The 21266-nt window shown below is 49.9% G+C and overlaps 6 protein-coding genes across 6 annotated transcripts, besides 3 other annotated features; 4 read left to right on the top strand and 2 right to left on the bottom strand.

Moving 5' to 3' along the window:
* Positions 1–223: 223 nt before the first annotated feature.
* NFIA_040240 (replication factor C subunit 3) lies at positions 224–1631 on the top strand (the record flags this gene model as incomplete). Its single annotated transcript, XM_001266344.1, has 5 exons — positions 224–363; positions 415–502; positions 553–727; positions 789–1175; positions 1231–1631. The coding sequence occupies 5 exons, from the start codon at positions 224–226 to the stop codon at positions 1629–1631; spliced, it is 1191 nt and encodes a 396-aa protein (XP_001266345.1).
* A 1414-nt stretch (positions 1632–3045) lies between these two features.
* Positions 3046–4476, top strand: NFIA_040230 (histidine phosphatase family protein; the record flags this gene model as incomplete). The annotated part of the gene is made up of 1 exon (XM_001266343.1): positions 3046–4476. One exon carries the CDS (start codon positions 3046–3048, stop codon positions 4474–4476), a length of 1431 nt encoding a protein of 476 aa, XP_001266344.1.
* Positions 4477–5886: 1410 nt separating this feature from the next.
* cwc27 (putative peptidyl-prolyl cis-trans isomerase) lies at positions 5887–7575 on the top strand (the record flags this gene model as incomplete). The annotated part of the gene is made up of 1 exon (XM_001266342.1): positions 5887–7575. The coding sequence occupies one exon, from the start codon at positions 5887–5889 to the stop codon at positions 7573–7575; it is 1689 nt and encodes a 562-aa protein (XP_001266343.1).
* A 740-nt stretch (positions 7576–8315) lies between these two features.
* Positions 8316–10770, bottom strand: NFIA_040210 (heat shock factor family protein; the record flags this gene model as incomplete). Its single annotated transcript, XM_001266341.1, has 2 exons — positions 8316–10248; positions 10304–10770. The coding sequence occupies 2 exons, from the start codon at positions 10768–10770 to the stop codon at positions 8316–8318; spliced, it is 2400 nt and encodes a 799-aa protein (XP_001266342.1).
* Positions 10771–11982: 1212 nt separating this feature from the next.
* Positions 11983–12028: a microsatellite.
* A 104-nt stretch (positions 12029–12132) lies between these two features.
* Positions 12133–13140, bottom strand: NFIA_040200 (putative aldo-keto reductase (AKR); the record flags this gene model as incomplete). Its single annotated transcript, XM_001266340.1, has 2 exons — positions 12133–12819; positions 12934–13140. The coding sequence occupies 2 exons, from the start codon at positions 13138–13140 to the stop codon at positions 12133–12135; spliced, it is 894 nt and encodes a 297-aa protein (XP_001266341.1).
* Positions 13141–14775: 1635 nt separating this feature from the next.
* NFIA_040190 (putative GPI anchored protein) lies at positions 14776–15467 on the top strand (the record flags this gene model as incomplete). Its single annotated transcript, XM_001266339.1, has 2 exons — positions 14776–15115; positions 15184–15467. 2 exons carry the CDS (start codon positions 14776–14778, stop codon positions 15465–15467), a joined length of 624 nt encoding a protein of 207 aa, XP_001266340.1.
* Positions 15049–15090: a microsatellite.
* Positions 15052–15092: a microsatellite.
* Positions 15468–21266: the final 5799 nt, after the last annotated feature.

The raw sequence follows: 21266 nt of genomic DNA, 5'->3' as shown, positions 1-21266 counted from the left end.
TCATGTCATCACCAGATGCGCCTAAACCCAACTAAGGCAAACCATACCTTTGCTGCCTCCCCCATGATTTTCCGGCTCCGAATCTCTTTACGCGCTGGCGGAGTTTCGACGCGTCAAGCTTCATTTTTAAAGAGTACCATTCACAGAACGTTAGAAAGCATTGTTCTAGCTTTTTGTTCCTGTTGAACCCGCCGACCTTGCTGATTAAGGTTGACTTCTCAAAATGTCCGATTACGAGGATGAGATGGACGTCGATGTCCCGGCGCCCAAGAGCGCGATTCAATTCAGCTCCGACAACGCCAGCAAGAGAGCTAAGCGACCAGCTGCAGATTTGCCAGTTGAAGCTCAAGATAACCTACCATGGTCAGTACTTGACGTACATATTTCTGAGTATATTGCTAATTGAGCCCGCAGGGTGGAGAAGTATCGGCCTAATACCCTAGACGATGTGTCTGGTCATCAAGACATCCTCGCTACCATTAACAAATTCATCGAAGCAAATGTATGCGTCAAAGGCATCATCGAGATGTATCCATACTGATCTGATTTCAGCGATTACCCCATCTTCTGCTATATGGCCCTCCGGGTACCGGTAAAACATCCACAATCCTCGCGCTCGCAAGACGAATCTATGGCAGCAACAATATGCGACAAATGGTGCTCGAACTCAATGCTAGTGACGATAGAGGCATTGATGTAGTGCGCGAGCAGATTAAGACTTTTGCCAGTACGTCACGTCACACCTTGATTGTTGGGGTCTCGGATGGAATATCTAACCCATCAATCAGGTACGAAGCAGATCTTTTCAATGGCGGCCCCGTCGGCCTCCAGTGGCTCTTCACTAGCTTCGTTCAAGTTGATTATTCTTGACGAAGCTGATGCGATGACCTCGACCGCCCAGATGGCTTTGCGACGGATCATGGAACGATATACTGCGAATACGAGATTCTGTATCATCGCCAATTATACACACAAACTGTCACCGGCTCTGCTTTCACGGTGTACTCGCTTCCGCTTCAGCCCCTTGAAAGAGCAGGACATCCGGTCGCTGGTAGATCAGGTGATCGAAAAGGAGCAAATCCATATCCAGCCAGAAGCCGTGAGTAGCTTGGTGAGGTTGAGCAAGGGTGACATGCGTCGCGCATTGAACGTGCTTCAAGCTTGCCATGCGAGCAGTAAGGATTCTACCATCTTGAAAGCACTAATTGGATACTGACTGGGATGACATAGGCAAACCGCTGCCGATGAAAAATGCAACGAAGGATGAACCACAATCCGAACCGGAGATTATCACGAACGAAACGATTTACGACTGCATTGCTGCACCACATCCATCCGATATCCAGGAGATCATGACTACACTTCTTTCAACCAGCGATATCACATCCTGTCTTAATACGGTCAACACCCTGAAGGCGAACAAGGGTCTCGCCTTGGCCGACATACTTTCAGCTCTGGCAGAACAGCTGCAACAGCTGGAAGTGCCGCCTCAGACAAGGATCACTTGGCTAGAAGGTCTTGCGGATGTTGAATTCCGGCTTTCAGCGGGTGGATCAGAGACCATGCAGACCGGTGGAATGGTAGGCGTTATTCGAAACGGGTGCGAGTTGATGGACGCAAAAGCTCGGTGATTCGGGCATTTGACGTTGGTAGAGAAGAATAAAGCATCTTAAACAGTTCCTGGGGAAACACTTCCGATGAAAGAGCCAATGGCTTTGTGCTCTCGCAATGCATAAGCGGCTCAGCTTCGACAATGCACCGCTGGCCAAACAAGTTCCCGAACTACGGAGCACGCCAGTCGTCATAGTATTGGAGACGGTTGATGGTGCATCATAGCCGGTATTTCCGGGCAACAGAAGTCAAGGAACGAGAGGCATGGCTCCTCGATCTACAGACTAGATAGTTCAAGAAATCTGGGCAGCCCGAAGCTAATTCAGGCCCTCACAATATACCCATACAGTATACGGAGAGACTCCAATACCTCTATACCTTCGTTGTAAAGCCCATTTGCTGTGGAGACGTCGACAACACCCAGAGAAATTAATCCGGGATGCAGAGTATTTCCTGTCAAGAAATTAATCGTATGAGAACCACACTTTATTTCAGACGGAAGAGTGAGCAATAAACAATAATACTAATGGCATCCTATGGAATGTCTATGGAGTAAAGTGGGGTGCTTGCTGCTTTCTGGCTTTAGGAAATTGATGTATCATGCTCATGATGGTGATGATGCTTCAATATCACTTTTTGTCGGCTCAAACAAGATATCTCTGTATGAGAACGCCTACCCACTTTGGAGCAACTCTTTAATCAGACTTTTTGAGCTTATCTGTAGAAAATCTTTTGCAGAAGATGCGACTGAAGGCAGCGCCGAGGAAAAACATGAGATCGTCTGCCCCGCCAGAGAACAAGGTACAAGTGTCCGCGGAGTTCCCCGATAGCGATTCTACCATGGATTTCTCGTCGGTCTACGGAGTAGGAGTCCTAGAGTCTCTCGAGCCTTAAAGATAAAACTTCCGCTTCCCAGCCAAAGTGGACGATCGCAAGGATACGGGAACAGGGCATCGCTCTCTCCACTCGGTTAACCACTGACTTGCCGTTATCTTTTCTGATAGGTGGTATTAGCTAAAATTTTCTCCTCTTCTTGACTCATTGCTTGCAACATGGAGTATCTATTACGCCCTTCGGGTTAGCACTGCAATTCTCCCTCGAAGGTGCTACTGGTCAGATACAGCACTTACCTTGGGACCATGAGTACCTTAGTCTAGTGCTAGGCAGGTTTATCAACCAACTATCAAAGACAAGCTCCGAAATACCCCTCAGTCTGAGCTAGAAGAAGATTGAGTTGTTACCAGTGGTTGTCTGGTCTCGTCCCCGCTGTCCATTGACTTTAAAACGAGGTCACCATGATAACAGTCAACGGCATGATTCCGCGGGGTTGTTCTCCAATTGTATATTTAATTAATCGCGATATCCACTAAAAGATCTCGAAATTCTGTTTTTCTCTACTGCCCTCGATAAGTCATCTTGCTGAGCAGTCTCACCATGCGGACTTCGGTGCAACCCACCAGCGTCCTGCTGGCCCTCGTGGCCATGCCCCTCGCATCTGCAGAAAAGGTTCTTGGAGCTTATATCTTCGCTCGTCATGGTGATCGGACCCCCAAGGTGCTGGGAAACACTCAACTCACCGACCTGGGATACAAGGAAGTATTCCTCACTGGTAGCTACTACCATGACCGCTACATCAACTCCAACTCCTCGCACTACATTCAGGGTATAAGCGAGGAGATTGTCAATCTCAACCAGATCAGTGCTTCGGCTCCCTCGGACAATGTACTTCAGAATTCGGCCACTGGTTTCCTGCAGGGTGTCTATCCCCCCGTCGGAACCATGGCCAGTCAAACCCTGGGGAATGGCACGACAGTTGAGGCGCCCTTGAACGGCTACCAGTTGATACCTCTGGCGCTCATCGAAACCGGTACCGACAGCGAGAGCAATACCTGGTTGCAGGATGCGACCCAGTGCCAAAACGCCGAGGTCAGCAGCAACAACTACTACAGCTCAGCGCTGTACAAGGATCTGCTCGCCTCCACCAGCGACTTCTACAAGTCGCTTTCGCCATATCTTAACGACACCTTCACCGCCTCCAAGATAAGCTTCAAGTCCGCCTACACCATCTGGGACTTCCTCAACGTCGCCTCGATCCACAACTCGAGCAGCGACTACCCCTCCGCGGAGATCCGCGAGAAGCTGTTCCTGCTCGCCAACATCGAGCAGTACAACCTGGCCTACAACGCCTCCGAGCCTATCCGCGCCGTCGCAGGCTCCACCCTCGCCGGCGAGATGCTCCAGGGTCTCAACGAGACCATCACCTCCAAGGGCAAGAGCAAACTGAACGTCCAGTTCGGCTCCTACGGCACCTTCCTCTCGTATTTTGGCCTGGCGCAGCTGCCCGCCGCAACGGTCAACTTCACCGGCATCCCGGACTACGCCTCCTCCATGGCCTGGGAGCTCGTCACCAACTCCACCTCGGACGAGTTCCCGCCCGCCTCCGAGATCAGCGTGCGCTTCATCTTCCACAACGGCACCATCAGCAGCTCGTCCACCCCGGCCGAATACCCCTTGTACGGCCAGTCGAGCGTCACCATCCCCTGGTCCGACTTTGTGGCGCAGACCGAGAAGATCGCCATCACGAACGACGAGCAGTGGTGCAAGGCGTGCGGAAACACGGACGGCGCGTGTGCCGCTTACGTTGTCTCCTCTTCTGGATCCGACTCTTCCTCTGCGGGCTCGAGCTCCTCCGAGGGTGGAGTGTCGCGACCTGTCGCTGGTGTTATCGGTGCTATGGTCACTCTGGCGGCGATCCTCGGTCTGGAAGCGATCTTCCTGCTTTTCGGTGGATTCAGAATCACCAAGAAGCGGAGTGCTGTGTCTGAAGTTGAGACCACAACTGTTGAGGGGCCCAAGAAGGTTTGAGGCGATGCATCACCTTTTGATATCGATTATTATAGGAAATAACGAGAGGGTTTGGATGGCTTCAGCAAAGTGGAGACTCATGATATCAATGCTACTAGCAACTAAGATATGTTCAATGAGAGATGAATATATGATATTAATGCATATAAATGACTTGGAACGAATGTTAAGCCGCAAGGAAATGGGTTGATAGGGAGTCCTTGCGAAGGTACTTGTCCCAGCAATATTGGCACACTAAGACTAAGCATCTACCCATATGAATTCAACCATCAAGGAAAGAGGTCAAACAAATAAGATATGCCAAGCGATCTCTATCACTATAATGCCCGTCGGCCTTTTCTACATTTGTCCAAGGTGCGAATCTTCGCATAGATGGCTGGTGGTTAATGTCCAGCACTAAACACTGGTCCTATCCTGAATACTACTAGAGATGCTAAGAACATCTAAGTATTAACTATCTCAATAGATAGTGTGCGCCTCTATTAATTTAGGATTTATCTAACCACTAGACTAGAGTCTAGCGACTTATCAAGTAACACTCCACGTCGACTCTTCCACAATCCCCCCCCCCCATTCGGCAAGGAGCCTGTATAGTAAGTTTTGCCTTCTGATGCTCGAACTCGTTGACTGATGATATCGAGTTGCCCTGTTATGGAGCAGTGTTATAGTGATGTGTATGGAATATCTGACCCAAACGAAAGTCGATGGGGCTCTATCTTTGAGATAGACTGATTCGAACGAATATACCCATCTCGAGAGATTGCATATGATGATGCCCTCTGGTATGCGAGGCGATGTCCACGATTTGATGGAGTATGAATGGTTCCCTCTGAAACCCCTGGCGTTATGAGCCCTCGAACACCAGAACCAGCCTTACTAGAAGACCAGGGGACTAGTTTCGCTACTAGAAACGAATATCAACAACTATACGTTGATGTTGTGTCGTCAGTAGCCGATATGTCCCGATCTCAAGCAAGAATCTTGAAAATACCTGAGCTATTCGAAAGTAAAAGCAATTTACATTGTTGATATCTTAAATGCCACGCCCAATAATTTCCTAGAGTTGTTGATGTAGAGGACCGTTAGGATCAACATGCGCCGGCAACATGACGTGACCTCGAAAGTTCCCCAAAGAAGCTCCAACAACTTCCCGCAAAATCGTCTCCGGGCACCAACCACCAACCTACGCTCTCCTCCCCAACTCCAGAGGCTACTCAGATTATGCTTTACAAGTCTACACATGACTTGCAGGTTCTGACTCCATATACATCAATTGGGCCTGAAATTTTATTTCATCTGGAGCTGTTACAGCTGTAGAGCTCAATCCGCTCGGCTCCGTGCTAGAGCTGATATCACAGAAACCACTTCACTATCCCTACAGACCTCCTCTATCTATCCTAGAAATACACCATGTCAGCGCATTACACCACCGAGCCCCCGCCCACCGCATCCGCCACCCTGCACACCACTTTCGGCCCCATCCACATCGCCCTCTTCGCCAACCAAACCCCTCTCACATGCAAGAACTTCCTCCAACACTGCCTGGACAACTACTACGCCGGCACAATCTTCCACCGCATCGTCCCGGACTTCATCGTGCAGGGCGGCGATCCCACCGGTTCAGGCTCAGGCGGCACCTCCATCTACGAGTACCCCGAATTCGAATACGACCCGGAAGCGCGCGACCCGAACGAGAAGGTCGTGCTGCGGGATGAGCTGCATAGCCGATTGCGCTTCAACCGGCGCGGGCTGGTGGGGATGGCGAAGAGCGAGGACGGGACGTACGGGAGCCAGTTCTTTATCACGCTGGCGAACGCGGAGCGGGAGCTGAACGGGCAGTGTACGCTGTTTGGGCGCGTCGAGGGGGACAGTATCTACAATGTGCTGAAGATCGCGGAGGCGGAGCGCGTGGAGGGGACGGAGCGCCCTGTTTACCCTGTGAAGGTTGTCTCGTGTGAGGTCGGGGAGCTGGGGCCGTTTGCCGGGAAGCTGAAGAAGCGGGAGACGATTGCTACTGCGCCGGCGGCGGCGGAGGAAAAGCCCGCGGCGAAAAAGAAGAAGAAGGCGAAAGGAGGCAAGACACTGCTGAGCTTTGGCGGCGACGAAGGAGACGAAGATGTCCCTTTGCGGCCGTCGAAGCCCAAATTCAACCCGACTCTAGTCGTCGACGCCGGCATCCCGCCGGCCAACGACGCACCGAAGAAGACATCACCAGAGGCGGAGCAGCAGACTCGGAAGCGCCCTCGCTCGCCCTCCCCCACACGAGCCCTCTCCGCGGAGCGCAAACACCGTCCCAAGACGCCGGACCCCTTGACACAGCTTCCCCTCCCCGACCCTGAAAGCCCCGCTCGCTCCCCGCCCCAATCCCCTCCAGCACGACAGTCGATCCTATCACGGACCAAGGCCGAGATCGAGAACCTCAAAGCCTCGATGCGGCGCACCGTCGCCACAGGCCCGGCAGACACCGGCCGCAAGAAGTCCGCCCTAGAAGCCATGATCCCGGAGACCGCCATCCGCGGCCGCAAACGCCCACCCCCAGGGACCGTCAACGGCGCCGGCCGCGGCAGCAGCACCAACGGCGTAACGGGCTTCAGCAGCGCCGCGGAAGACGAAACCCTGCGGATGTTCAATGCCTTCAGAGCGAAGCTCGAAAGCGCAGACGCCAAGTCCGCCCCTCACGAAAAGACTCCAATCTCAGCCTCAGCCTCAGACACCACGAAACACACCTCGCAAGCCAACCCCAACACCGAACCGGAAGATGAAGAGGCCCAGATCTGCGACCTCCACTTTATAGCCAACTGCCAGTCATGCAAATCATGGGACGACACCGGCGCCGCAGAGGCGGCCCCCGACGACGACGACCGGGACTGGTTGACGCACGAACTCAACTTCGGGAAGGATATGCTCGGCAAAGATCTGCAGTGGAAGCGCGAGCACCCAGACGATGTCGACTCCCTTGTTGTGATTGATCCGCGGGAACGCGAGAAGGAGTTCGTGGGTGGGAAACGGCGCGGCCTTGAGCGGGATCGTGAGCGGGATCGCAAGCGGGAGCGTGTTGGCGATCAAGAGTGGGATCGAAGGAGGAGGGAGAAGCCGTGATGTCATGATATGTCCAATGGAACTTGAAGTATACCTTAACAACGTCTATTCCCTCGATGAGTCCCACGAGCTATGGATTCTAGTGAAGCCTGACCCTTAACCCTGTCGCTCACTAAGATCCTCTCTAGAATGGCCATCTACCAGCCAGTGAGGCGCCCTAGAGTGCCGGCTATAAAATACACAGATGATTGAGCCTTGCATATACACGAACAGTAGTATATTTGCCGTGTTTGAAAGGTTGCTATGTACTTCAATCATGAAACCAGTCATACATCACAAGACATAAACATTGCTCCCCAGCACCAAGGCCCATCATTCCGTTTTCTGGATGGACTCGCTGAGATAACCTCCAAGATAGAATCATCCCACCCCAAAAATTCATAATCTTGATCAAGGTGTTTGTTGTTGTTGCCCATGTTGGTAGAATAGAAGGAGTTGTAGAAAGAAGGAAACGAAAAGAAAAGAAATTAGAGTCGTCATTATGTGCCGTTATCGACCGCAAAGTACTTTGTTGTTCTACTTTGCTAGCTCGGTAAATGGGAAAGGGTGACATAAATTGAAGACGGTATCATGAAACGTATGACTTGAATTTCGTAAAAGTTCAGATCGCCCACCGAATATTCCACGCCGTAGGGATTCCTCGTTGCTGACCTGGTTCCACTCGTGCGTCTCTGGCTCATACGATTACCTCCTCGCTTTCTTCATTGACTCGAAGCCAAGTTAGTAGATGTCATGCAACATCAAGCCTTCCTGCGTCGTTTCGCATTGCCGCCATTTCCCTTACCTCCGTGAGATTCATTGAGCCCGGCCGGGCCAGTGTATTGTGGTACCTCGTCCACGTTAGTGCTGGGACTGGTTGCTTCACTGTCGGTGAGAGTTTCGACAATCCGCCCGGAATCTCCGTTGTGAGTCTTGTGGCCAATGGGTGTGTGCCCGTTTGTCCCGGAGCCAGCATGATAGCCAGCACCGTCATACCCATTGAAGAAAGCGGGGCTCTGCTGTTGCGCGGCCGTCGACGTATCGAAAAGATCGCCCTCGGGAGGGATTTGGTCGAAGTCGAACAGGTCGCTTCCATCCTTGACGTCTTCCGCGCCTGTAGTGACGGGCGCGTCGACTGGTGCGTGCGCGGGAACCGAGCTTGTTGTATCGCCAAAATCTATGTTAGGCTTATTGTGCTCAAGGTCTCCAATGTCCGTGAAATAGTCGTTATTGAAGATTTGGTCAAGGTCAAGCGCGGGTGGGGGTACGCTTCCATTTTCTCCTCCTGCAAGTCCCGGAATGGTCCCGGTGGGACTAAGCGGTTGCAAGAGATTGGTCAGGTTCTGTACAGAACGATCTTGTTCGGCTTGCATCTTCATCAGGTTGTCTATCTCGGCACGGGTATTTGCAAGACGGCCATTATAATTATGCGGCATGGGTGGAGGCGTCGGAGTTATCAAAGCATTGTTGGAAGGCACTGGAATATTTGGATCGGTGTGAGATTCATTGGCCATGAGTCGGAGCATATCTGCACGTTGATTTGGGGTGAGTGGAGAATTACCGCCAGAAGTCTCGAGGGATGAAAGCACGTTGGGAAATTCAGCAAAGGTCGTGGGAATACCATTCCGCGCATTCGTATTCTGAATGACAGACATTATGTCGCTCTGGGGATACTGCCGATTCTGCGAATTCGTGGCATCTTTTTGCGTAGGGCTCGTTTCAAAGACCTCCTCGACGTGGCCAGCCTGAGCAACACTGGGTTGTCGGCTATGGCTTCGAGACTGTGAGCGATTATAGGTGCTACCTGCGGGGGAGAGCGTTGTAGCGCGACCATTCTGACGCTCAGTCGTCGGAGGAGCCTTCAGCAGCAAAGGCTGTTTCTTCATCGATCGCTGTGCATTTGGGCTATTGAGATTGGCCGCACCTAGCGCGCTCAGTGGAAAGTCATCGCCCACGTCGACCACGTTACCTTGATCCTGTGAGATGACACCCGCGAAAGAATTGGCAAGATTCTGCGGTCCGTCCTGTCCCTGGAGGCTGCGATTATACACAGTGGCCAGGAAAGTAAGGATGGCATTGATGGAATTCTCGTGGCGATTATGCTGTTCCTGGAAATTGGCAGCCTGCGCATAGAGCTGTTCGTGCTCTCTCCTCAGCTTGCTGATGGTGTTCGAAATGATTTGCTGCTGCTGCCGAATGGCCTGCAATTCCCGATAGACACCCGCAAGTTGGTCTTTGGGCATCATGCTTCCGGGGACTAAAGATAGTTGGCGACTGCGGTTACGATCATCCCGGGACGCACCATCTTCACCATAGTCATCATTTTCGTTCTCATCGACCTCCTCCGTTTTCACTCGCACATTCCCCTTCCCTGACTTGCTGCCTTGCCCGGAGGTGTTCTTGGGTTTTTGTATCAACCACAGTAGATCCGGATGGCCACGTTTGAAGTAGGGATTCGCATATTCGCTGGGACTCTTGTTCTTCCGCTCGCTGGCTCGCATCGAGTTGTCGGACAGACCCACCTTCTTATGGAATCCGTACATGTTCAGCTGACGAACAAAAGAAGCATAGTTATTGTGCTTGAAGAGTTCGGGAATCAGAGTTTTGGCGAATTCGTCTTCGTCCAACACGATAAAGGAATTTCCATCATCAGACCATCGTATAAGATCGGTATTTTTCGACTCGTCGAGGAAACTAAAACCATAGCAGTTAGCATCGTGTTTACGAGCACATCTCAGTAATGGCATACCTGCTCAACTTTTGTACAAAAGGGGGTATCTGTTTTCTTTTTGCCTGCGCCTCTCTTTTTGCGACCAATGCCCGCCGATAGAGCTCATCCAGGCTTTCTCCCCATCCTCCAGGTTCTCCAGCGCCACTGCTATGATCGGAGTAAACAGACGGCGTTTGTTCATAACCGCGACCCCTATTGACTAGCTGATTCGGCAGCTGCCGGCGAGCAAGCTGGGTAGATGCGGTGACTGTGGCTCCCGGAACGTCTTGATTTGTCGTATAAGGCGCGATGTTGTAAGAGCCGGCATCGGTGTAAGGTGGTGTTATGACATTGGGAGGGTTCTGACCCCATTGCAAAAACTGATCATTCGATAACTGAGAGCCGGGATTCGCGGCGGGGTAGTTCGAGATTGGGCTCAGCTGGGGATGAACAGGAGGGGTTGTGCCAGGAGCAGGTCTTTTGCGAGTTACGCCTTGAGAACTCATTACAGGCGACAGACTTGACGACTCTGCTTGGTCGGAAGTAATCGCTGGAACAACTATTGCGGTATTCTTTGGTTGGAATCTGGCCACAGGCGACGTTGAAGATTTCTAAGATTTGTCGCCAGAGGATGTAAATCACTTCGAAGGTTTGTCCAATACTGGGGTGACTTGTAGCCGGGGAGAGGAGAAGGAAATGGCGCAGTGGCACAGCCTGTCAGGATAATCGCAACAAAAGCCCGATCGTAATGTCTTTTTATCGCCGAGAGGGAAGCAGAGAACACCTGACGACAGTGGGATGAGAGCGGCGTTGCTGACGGCAGGAAAGAGGAGAGTTATGGATGGCGGAGACGCGACAGACGCGACAGACGCCTCGCAGGCCCGGATGCAACGATGGACACAATAGACAGGAAGCACCGGGAGACAATTCCGCAAGGACCAAGGATAATGACAGTGGGATGGGTGAACTTATTGCTACCGGATACAGTCCCGTCTTAGGCGGTCGAGCACTGCGAGCGCCAAATAATTGCTGACGAACAGAGGTTGTGGGTCGGAAAAGCTGACGGACACGATGTAGACGATGCCAACGGCCGCTGCACAACCAAATGAGGATGATAGAAGACTGTACGATGAGGGGAAAAAGTACAGGTCGATTCTGAATGCTTAGCAGAAAGAACAGCAAAACGCAAGATGGCCAACAAACTGGCAAATCCCTCTTGTCGAGATGGCTTGGCGGCGGATAAATGAGATCACCTGCTGTGACTGCCCAAATCTCGCCTGGCGATTGGCTTCTGTGATGAGTCAGCGCTCTAGTGCCCAAAGCACGTGCCGCTGACCCGCTTTCACATTGAAACCCGAAATTATCTGGAGGTCATCAACAACATGCAGAAATTGACCGCTGTAAGATCGATATGTAATGTCTTTCAGGCTGGACTTCTGCGATTGCAGTATCTGTGTTATTGAGATAGAGTTGAGGCCTATGGAAAGTCATCCTCGAATTGCTATATATGGGACTGCCCACCTGATGCGCCCACTTCAATTAACTTGCCGACCAATCATCTCGCGCTATCATAAGAACTTTGTGTCGCCGTCTTAACTGTTTCTGGCCTAAGGCATATCTTTGATCCGAGATTACGGCCGAATCCTTTCTGAAGCTTTTCCCATACTTCTCTATCTCGCGCTCCCTTCGTGTTTCGATCTTCGATCTAGAAGCTTCAATTGATTTCCGTTGATTTCCATTGATTTCGACTGATTTCGATTGATTCCATGTTCCCTCTGCGTATTTGCCACTCCTCCTGCAAGTGACGAACAACTCCGATACTCATATGGAATGTCAGATCAAGACAGTGAGATAAATGAACTACTTCTTTACAGTGTCACATCGTCGCCTATGACTCTCTTGAAATAGTCCAGTACCATCTGCCATGAATCGGGACTGTCCTTGCTAAATTGCTCGACCTTCCTGACAGCAGCCAAATCCGATTCCATCCGAGCCCTGTTGGTCGTGCCGTTCAGGACAGTTGTGTTACCCAGGCCCAGGACAAGACAGTATAATGCTGCTGCAGGACTGATCTCGGCCTGACTCGCTAATGATTGAACCGCATCTGATCGAACTAGTTCCGGATTGGCCGTCAGAGTCCAAAAGCTTTGGTAAATGATGTCGTGGGCCCGACAGAAGGCGCGCACTGGGACGTCGAATCGCGTATCAGGATAGAAGCGATTCTGGACCACCGCCGGTTTAACCGTCGCACGGGCATAAAGTTCCTTCAGGATTGGTAAGGTACAGTTTGATATACCCAGGTTGCGGATGCGATGAGGCACGTATGATTCAAGCGTGAGCCAAGCCTCCATAGTTTCAGCCATTGTGGACAGAGGCGAGTGAAGAAGAAATGTATCAATGTAAGCATCTTCAACACTCGATGAGGCATCTGGCGCGCGAAGATTGTGGAGGGATGACTTGACCGAGGCATGAACCTGATCTGTCACCGAAGTTCTGGGATCATAGGGCATTTTATTGGGATCCTGCCCTTGAACGGACGTAAATTTTGTCTGAATCTATTCTTACTTTAGCGAGCGTCAAGAGACCCTCACATTCAGGCTTCAGCTCACGTATAAATCCTCCCGTCGAAGTATTCCATCATGAATCGCTCTGCGAATACCTTCTCCTACCAAATCCTCCTGGTAATGCTTTGGCTGACCAGCCGTATCAACCGCTCTGAATCCTGCATTCAGTGCCTGGTACACCAAGTCGGCTGTCCGGTCTTTCTTCCACGCTGTGCCGTATAGGAAGAGCGGAAGATGAACAGGCGGTGCCTCTTGCACTGAACGCAGAATGTATTTATCCCATGACATCTTACCGATAGCAGCTCGTGCCATGAAAACGTAGTAACTTTCACAATCGGACCCACGAACTGAACACGGAAGCAGTTCCGAAGGCTACTGTCAATGAACTTCCAGATCCTCAGATGTTTGTGACCGATAGTCCGAGGAACAAGTTCGGTGTTCTTTGCGGAGGGGTTGTTGACTCCGGACCAATCATGCAATCGACCTAGTTATATACGTGACTTGACCTCATCATGATCTAAGTCTTCTTGGGCATAAAGCCCCAGTTAAGTGCCGCTCTAAGTCTCTGAAAGTGATAATCGAAGATATCAGAGCATGATAAGACGCCGCGGAGAAATCCGACATCTGGGACACAGAGATATTCAGCGATCATTGCAATTATTCCTTCTACAAGTGCATCTCGGTCCAGTTTAAAGGTATCAAGAAGACAGCAAACGCTTCTTCCCGTATGGTATTCATGAATCCGCTCATTTTCCTGCCGTTTGTCCGCCAAGATACCCCGTAGCATCAGCCCCAATGCTCCTCCAATACAGTTGATGTTACATGCAGAACATTGCTTGATGGCTACCTTTTGGGGTTTCGCAGTCTCCTTCCAACTAGGCAACATCTTTTTTTTATTCCTCTAACTGGTTGTCAGAACTTTAAATGACAATATCATTGTGCTGGGGACCAAACTATATATAGCGGAGAGGCTGTGCAGTACCCCAGTTTGCGGTTTTGCATTGATTTGACACACCCTGGACTTGGGCTGCAATTCCTGTGCAGGAGGTGCAGCAGTGTAGAGGCCTATCACATCACTGATTTTTCTAAATCAGGATCTGTCAATCCATCGCTGTGTTGTTCATGGTTTCTTCCAATGCAATATGTCGACAACTTATCTTTGAAGCAGAGCAGCGATCTTGGAATGACATCATGAACTTAACGCATTCCTCTGCCACGCCTTAAACATTGAGGGATGTTCCATTCCGCTGTTTGTGATTCGAGTTGTAGGCATTTTCCAACTATGGTAATTGCAACGATCAGCTCGACCAAATGCAAGAGGATGCTAGGATTTTGGGTTTTGAGCTCTCAACTCATTACTCATAGCGGACGCAGCCACAATAATTGACCCACAACCTCTCCAGTTTCTCTGGATCAATCACAAACCATCATCGACTATCTCCAGGGTTCATCTGCAGCCATGAATGGCTGTAGCCCCCGCCTTACCCGTCTAGCAGCGATGAACGCATTCTTGGCAGGCATAAACCGGATCAATGGATTATCAGACTTTCAGGCAGCTGCTTTCCGATGCTGGAGAAGATGGATATCCTGTGTCGATCTTCAGGCTCATTGCTTCAGACATGATGCTTGGCCTTTGAATCTGGAGAGGCTTAGAGACGCATTTGCTCTTCCACAGCTGACCGTTGGAGCAGATCATCTACTTCACCTGTTCTATTTTGAATCTCTCGGCAGACAGACCGCTGTGGAATATGGACCCTGGGCGATGATATCGTTGGTTTCGGAGTCTGACGATCAAGGGAGGCACGCCAAGAAGTGATGGGCAGGATCAATATATAAACGCGCTGCAATTCACCGCACAGTCTACATCCTCAAAACACAAGAAACATACAGAAATCCGCTTCCAGTCTCATCAGTCCAATTCATTTCCACAACTCAAATCCAGCAACAATGCGTCCCTTGCAGTTCCTCGCTCTTTCTGGCCTCATGCTCGCGAGCAACATCGCTCTCGCAGCCGAGCTCGACCGTGACGATGTCCCTAATCGCTGCTGGGACGTCTGCAGTTCTGTGGTGGGCATCGCCCAGCAGTGCGACAACACGCATCGCGACGATGACAGGGCGGAGATGAACTGCATTTGCAACTGGAACCAGGCACCTACTTTGGTTCCCCTCTGCGAAGCATGCATCTCCCAGTTCAGAAACGACACCCGCAATGGCACTCGCCATGACAATGACCGTGACGATGACCATGACCATGACCGTGACGACCGCAGAGGGCCCCATGACAATGGTATGGTGACTTATGCATGGCATGTGCCTTTCCCAAACCATGAATAGAACTAATACATATCTGTACAGATGCATATGACATTCTCACCTCCTGCTCCTTCTCCACTACTACTTATAACGCGGCCGCTGCAACCTCTATCCTGAGCACTGCTTCGGGTAGTATAACCCCAACTGCGACGAACAATGCCGGCGGTTCGACTGGATCCGGCGGTAATACTGATAACTCGCAGTCCGGCAACACCAACAATGGCGGCAGCGCTCAACCGAACAACAATGCAGCGGCTGGCTCTACAGTCCCGAAAGCTGCGTCCGTGGCGGCCGTTGTGGGATTGATCGGTCTTGCTTGGCTGTGAGGAGTATTCAATGACCAGCTCCATGACGGAAACGAGCTAGATTCAGGAATTTTGGGCCAACCTCTTAATGATTTACCTGGTTATTGATTGATGACATGATGTTCTTCTTACCCGTTCTGATGATTCGTTGTGTGATTTTCCTCGCAGGTACCTGTCTACACCTTCAGCCTTCAACATGAGCTGTAGTTCCTTATATGAGAGCAATGATTCAAGTGACTTTATTTTTACCGACTTTATGGCTCGTTCCTGAATAAGAGAACGCACGATTTTTGAGTAGATATGTACAACTTGACCTCTAGTGCTATAATGCGGCCGTTTCGGGAAATGTGCACACATCACCGTATCTATATGAACAAAAATTCTTCAGGAACTTTGTCTCAAGAACACATAATTCATTTCGATAAGGAATCTAGTATCTACATCATTGCGGAGTGTTGGGGAATGCCCTGTGGAGCATCTCTAGTAACCCCTTACTTCATCCACATCTCACATGCATACCGAGTAGATACATTTGAGGGAACTTTTGAAGGATTCGGTTTGGCCATTTGGTGAGTTGGTATATTGCAGGGGATGCCATGTCAGATTGCTCGCCACGGAAAGAACTCATATAACTTTGAGTATATAGCAAGGCTGAATTGACATAGTTGCGTTGCGTGGTCGACTGGAATCGGAATATATCAACCATCAAAGAGGCATGAAAAGTTAATATATATAACCTATGCGCAGCTCATATCCGAGGATCGTAAGGACCATAAACGAATTCAAGGAGAATGTGAGGAAGCCATCAGCTTCTTTATTGTATGCTTCTTAAGATGATGCCATTAGGCTGACAAAGGAAAAGACAGTCGATATATTATGCGCTCTGAATAGAGAACTGAGGGCTTGCTGGGTATATATCGATATCCAGTTGCAAAGCAAACTACCCTACAAGAGACCTGAAAAGACAGTCTCCGGATTGCGAATGCAGCACCTGAGAAGCCCACTACTCCATTGGCTGAGCGATGGCAAACTACAATCTGACGTTCCCAGACATGAGACCCAGATGCAATAATGCAAGGGCTGGTTCTAGTCTGCCTCAAGAAGCATAGTAAATGCCAGTCCTAAGATCATATCACATCTGGTTGCTGCTTATATCAATATCTGCGACTATGCTGCAGATACATGATCTGATATCATAATGTCCAAGTCCGTTCAAGCACTTCTGATAGGATACGAGTATATATATTCATACTGTACCACTCTGCGTTGATTGCACGGCAGAGCGCATGCAGTCCTGACATCCATCAAGCAAGCACACAAGCGCGTACAATCACAAACTGAGCTTGTGCGTCACTGTCAGCTGCCGCCCCGTCCTGCCGTTTACATATCTGTTCCTGTAGTCTATCATTCCTCTTTATGATAAGTTAAAGAGGCGCCTTGTGGCGTTCTACTAGCTATCTAGTGGCGACCAGGGATGATGCAGGCTGCCTAAGGTATCTACCCTGCTCATGCCTGCGTCTGCGTCAACCGATTGCACCATCCGAGTCGAATCAGTAATTGACCAGAAAAGCGCGACAGTAGACAATCGACTCTGACATCACGCATCAATGACATGTTTGGTAAGCAGACTGGACCTTCTACGCGCAGCTGGCCAGCGACTCCTGATGATCATGTCGTCCCCTCTCCTCCGTTAGCCTTAGCGCCTGGTCCGCAGTGCCAGTGTCAGTTGGGACAGGTCGGAGTGCGAGATGACCAGTTTCCTTTTTTGCTTTTTTGGCCTTGATCATGCGAATTCCGGCGATGACTCGAACCTCAGTTCTGGATAAGCAGTGATGGCTGGGGAGAACCAGGAAGAAGTCTCGCTACTCTTTGCATACGGAGAGCAATTATCATCAGAGCCATGATGGTTTAACGACGGTTGTATGCGACATGAGGACCGGCAGTCTGTATGCTTCTCATGCTGCTGATTGGAACTCGAAGGATTGACAACCTTGCCGTAAAGTGATTAGCACGGAGTCGAGTCCATACTCCATAGCCATGCCCCGTTTAGGGGGGTTGCTGTATGATGAGATTTGTCATAACCTCGCCACGGCAAAGTGGATCATGCAGTTCTGCTGCCATGTATGGCAGGATGACACCGTATTATAATGTCACTTGTAGACGCACACACACCTGACAATACTACCTAATGAGAAATCCTTGGCCTTCATTTCACAGGATGATGGATTCTATTACCATAGGTGCTGAGCGTGACAAGATCGAGCAACGCGATTTGCCCTCGTACTCCCTGCGCTTGTCTCACAGTCATGTTGGATTTCGAGTATCCCGAATCTGTTGTAGGCGTCTTCCGATTTTCGGATCATCCTGTGGCTCACTGCCTTCATCTGGTAAAGTACTATCACCTGGTATGGTGGCTTGATTAATTAATACGGTAAATTGGCCATTCCGCTGCGAACAGACTAAGAATATTCTACGATACACTTAGAGAGTCCGTTGCCGGGATCATCGAAGGCAGTGCAGTGCCTCCGGAAGCCACGCCGCGGGACTAACTAAAGCACTACCTAACGATTAGTGGTGAATGGTGAGGCGGGACTGCTGGGGCGAGTAGTGGAATTGGCCACAGCACCGGGAGTCTGGCCCTGTGGTAGCCTGTAAGCTGCAAGGCATGTTATCTACAGCATAGGAGTAGGTTTATTGTGAAGTCACCTACATATTATAGATGAAGAGCTACTCCGTGCTGTGGAACTGGATTCTACCTTGCTCTGTTAAATAGTGGTGATAAGCTATTTAATGAAGCCGAATATTAAACCTCCCAGAGTGAAGCTGTTGACGAGGTTTGAAAGGCCCCAGTTTTAATTGAACATCACCATGCCATGAGTTCTGGTCGCACTCTAGCGTCTTCTAGCTTGTGGTCTAAGGAGTGAGTCCATTCCCATAGCCAGAAATTGGGGATTGAGAGCGGATCCCTCCTAGAAGGTCATTTCTTCTTCTTCGAATGTTTTAAATGGAGCTGATGGCATTTCCTTGACATCATTCGTCGGAAAGGTGATGGATCATTCTGGAGTTTCTCCTCCATGGAGAATTGCGAGGTTAGAATAGGGGTTACGGGGACGGAAGATGTACTCCGGACGGGGCCTATTCCAGGTACTATTGATATTTGACACAGACGGTCAACGGGGAGCCATGAGGGAAATTGTTCGAGAAGCCTTGTGCCTCAGATAAATGACTGTTTTATTTAAGTGTTCCTCGGGAAAAGTTCTTGTGTAATTCTGCATTGTTCAAATTGATGAGCTTTTTCTTTGTTTTTCACAACGGCAGTGCAGCAGTCTTCGCCCGCCGTTACAACGAGTTCAGGGGCTTAAAGCTCGGTGTAACGGGATCATGATACTTACTTCCTCTGTTAGACATAGTCCATGTTGCCATGCGACTACTTTTCATAGCTCTGTCTATCAGGCAGCTATTGGTCTTGATCATCCGCTTGCAGTCAACCCAAATCGAGCAAAGTAGCAAGAGCTCGTGTGGGCGTCTACTTGTGTTGATCAGCTTGGGCCGACTAACTGGCCCAGGAGAAGCATACATTAGCAGTAGTCTATATTAGACAGGCCCATTCAACCCACAGTGGCGGATTCTACGTGGAAATCTAGCTCTGACTCTAAACGCGCATTGGTATCAGAGTCCTAGGCACCGGCTCAGGGGAGAAACTGTCACTCGGGAGCTAGAAACGACTATCACTATGGAAATCGAAAGTCCCAAAAGAAATATGTACTTCTAGTATTGTCAGGGAAGTGAACAGTTTCAGTCTCAAGATGATGGTCCGCCGTTCATAATACTTATTTCAACAAAAGTAACCAGACGGTTAAGTTGCCGAAAAAGCTCCGATTAGGGGGTAAGGGGAACACAAGATTGCAGGCAAGTCAGAGCGTCCCGACTGCCAAAGTTCAGTTCCTGCCCCGTGCTGTTGGAGGGGAGACTCACGAAGGAGGCGGGGTGTCGTGGAAGGACAAAAGAGACACTCTTTTGGCTGATTTCTGATTGTATCTACACAGGGGGAAAGGAAGGCTCAGCAAGACATCGTTCAGGAATGGATTTCTCGGAGAGGTCACCATTCAGAAAAAGAGAAATTCAGACCAGATCACTGGGAACCAGACTAGATCATTACATGGTTAGACTGATTGTATCTGCTCCGTACTATGTAGTGAACAGCGCTCCTCGTGTATAGTATTAATAGATAGAGTGGGACATTCTAAGAGCTTGTTAATAGTAATGGATGAGAAGGAGCTCCAAGACACAAGAGGGTCCAGGGGCAAAGGAGGGACGGACCGTAAGGAAAAATCAATAATACCAAGGCAAATAGACCAGGTAGACTCCTACTTGGCTTGAAAGTCGTCCAAATTAGTACGGGAATATAAACAACATCTGCTGCCGAATGCTAACGTACCTGTCTTAGTACCTACATGATCTAAATATCTATAAGTACAGCGTTCTGGTTCCTCTCTTCTGGTTGGTCATAAATCAATATTGTTTTTTCTTCCTCATCATATTGATTCTGTTACAGACCCCGAGTCTCAAATCTGAAGGCCTCCTAATTGGATTCATACTTATACTTTGTTGAATCATTTATCCTCTTGCCCTCTGCTCTCTTCCTCTTTGTTGCACCCCAGGACCTCAGACAGGAGGATCAAGCATCAAGCAGAACACGGGTGTCAAGAGCATTGCTGCGAGCCTACAAGTGGACTTGTATCAGGATCAGATATCGATTTCTGTCAGGTTAAACAAACCCAAATTATCCACTACTGCGCGTCTCTCGATCGTCCCGTCGTCCCCTGTCCCCCGTCAGCGTCGACCCGTCAACCCGTCAACACTGACGCTCATACTCATCCACAAGGTTGCGTTGCTTTTGTCAATCCAATAAAGCGATCTTTACCAGCGAGCACGAAATATTAAAACTAGACCAGTCGGTTCTGTTGCCCAGCTGGACTCCTGCGCCCGCTACAATATAACCACTCCGGGAGTTTGTCTTTCACTCGACTGTCATTACATGACACCAAGTTCGACGGCAATCCGCAGCAGAGGATATTTCGTCGACGTCTGTACGTTGTCGCCGGTATCATACCAATCGCAGTCCTGAAGTCACAACTGGGATTGTTGGGCTTGTGGTTGAAACTGCAGCTACGCAACCGATAAGCATCACAAATCGCCCTGATCTATCGAATCTAGCCTACCCAAACTAGCAGCTACATCCAATCCTTGGCGGTTTTGGTTTCGTGGAAGTGGATTCGTTGATCTCCGGGTCCTCTAGTATTTACCTTAGTTTCGTACTTCGGAATACCTCACTTTAGTTGCTTCTCGTTGAGCCGTTGTGAGTGAACGGTACGCTGGCTGCCGGATTTCCTGGTGCGTGTTTTCCCTCTTCACGCCCAATTACTCCTGATCATTCTTACCATACCATTACCACATATTACCCTCCAGAGCTGAGGTCGGTAGGTGGGTTATGACCTTCCATACTTTAGGCTGGGACGGTGGTCAAGATACTTACGTTCCTGACCGTAAAGTACTTGATCGTAACCTATCTTTCTGCCTCAGGTGTCTAACATTCACCCCTCAAGTCCCTCACTGTGGCTGTCTCTCCCTCTCTCTCTTTCTTCTCCCCCCTCACCACCACCTCCATCACAACCACATCCGCAACCAGTCTCAAGCTTCGCGAAGGTGGTCTGTGTTACGGGTAGTGGCGATTTACCTTTCCCCTTCTTCTCTTCTCATTTCGTCTCTTCTTCCGTTTCCTGACGACCTCCGTTGAGACCGTCGCTTCTTTTGCTTCGG

The sequence above is a fragment of the Aspergillus fischeri genome, genomic scaffold (genome assembly GCF_000149645.3).
Source record: "Aspergillus fischeri NRRL 181 1099437636247 genomic scaffold, whole genome shotgun sequence".
In the NCBI taxonomy this organism is placed as follows: Eukaryota; Fungi; Ascomycota; class Eurotiomycetes; order Eurotiales; family Aspergillaceae; genus Aspergillus; species Aspergillus fischeri.
This window is presented reverse-complemented; position numbering and strand designations above follow the sequence as displayed.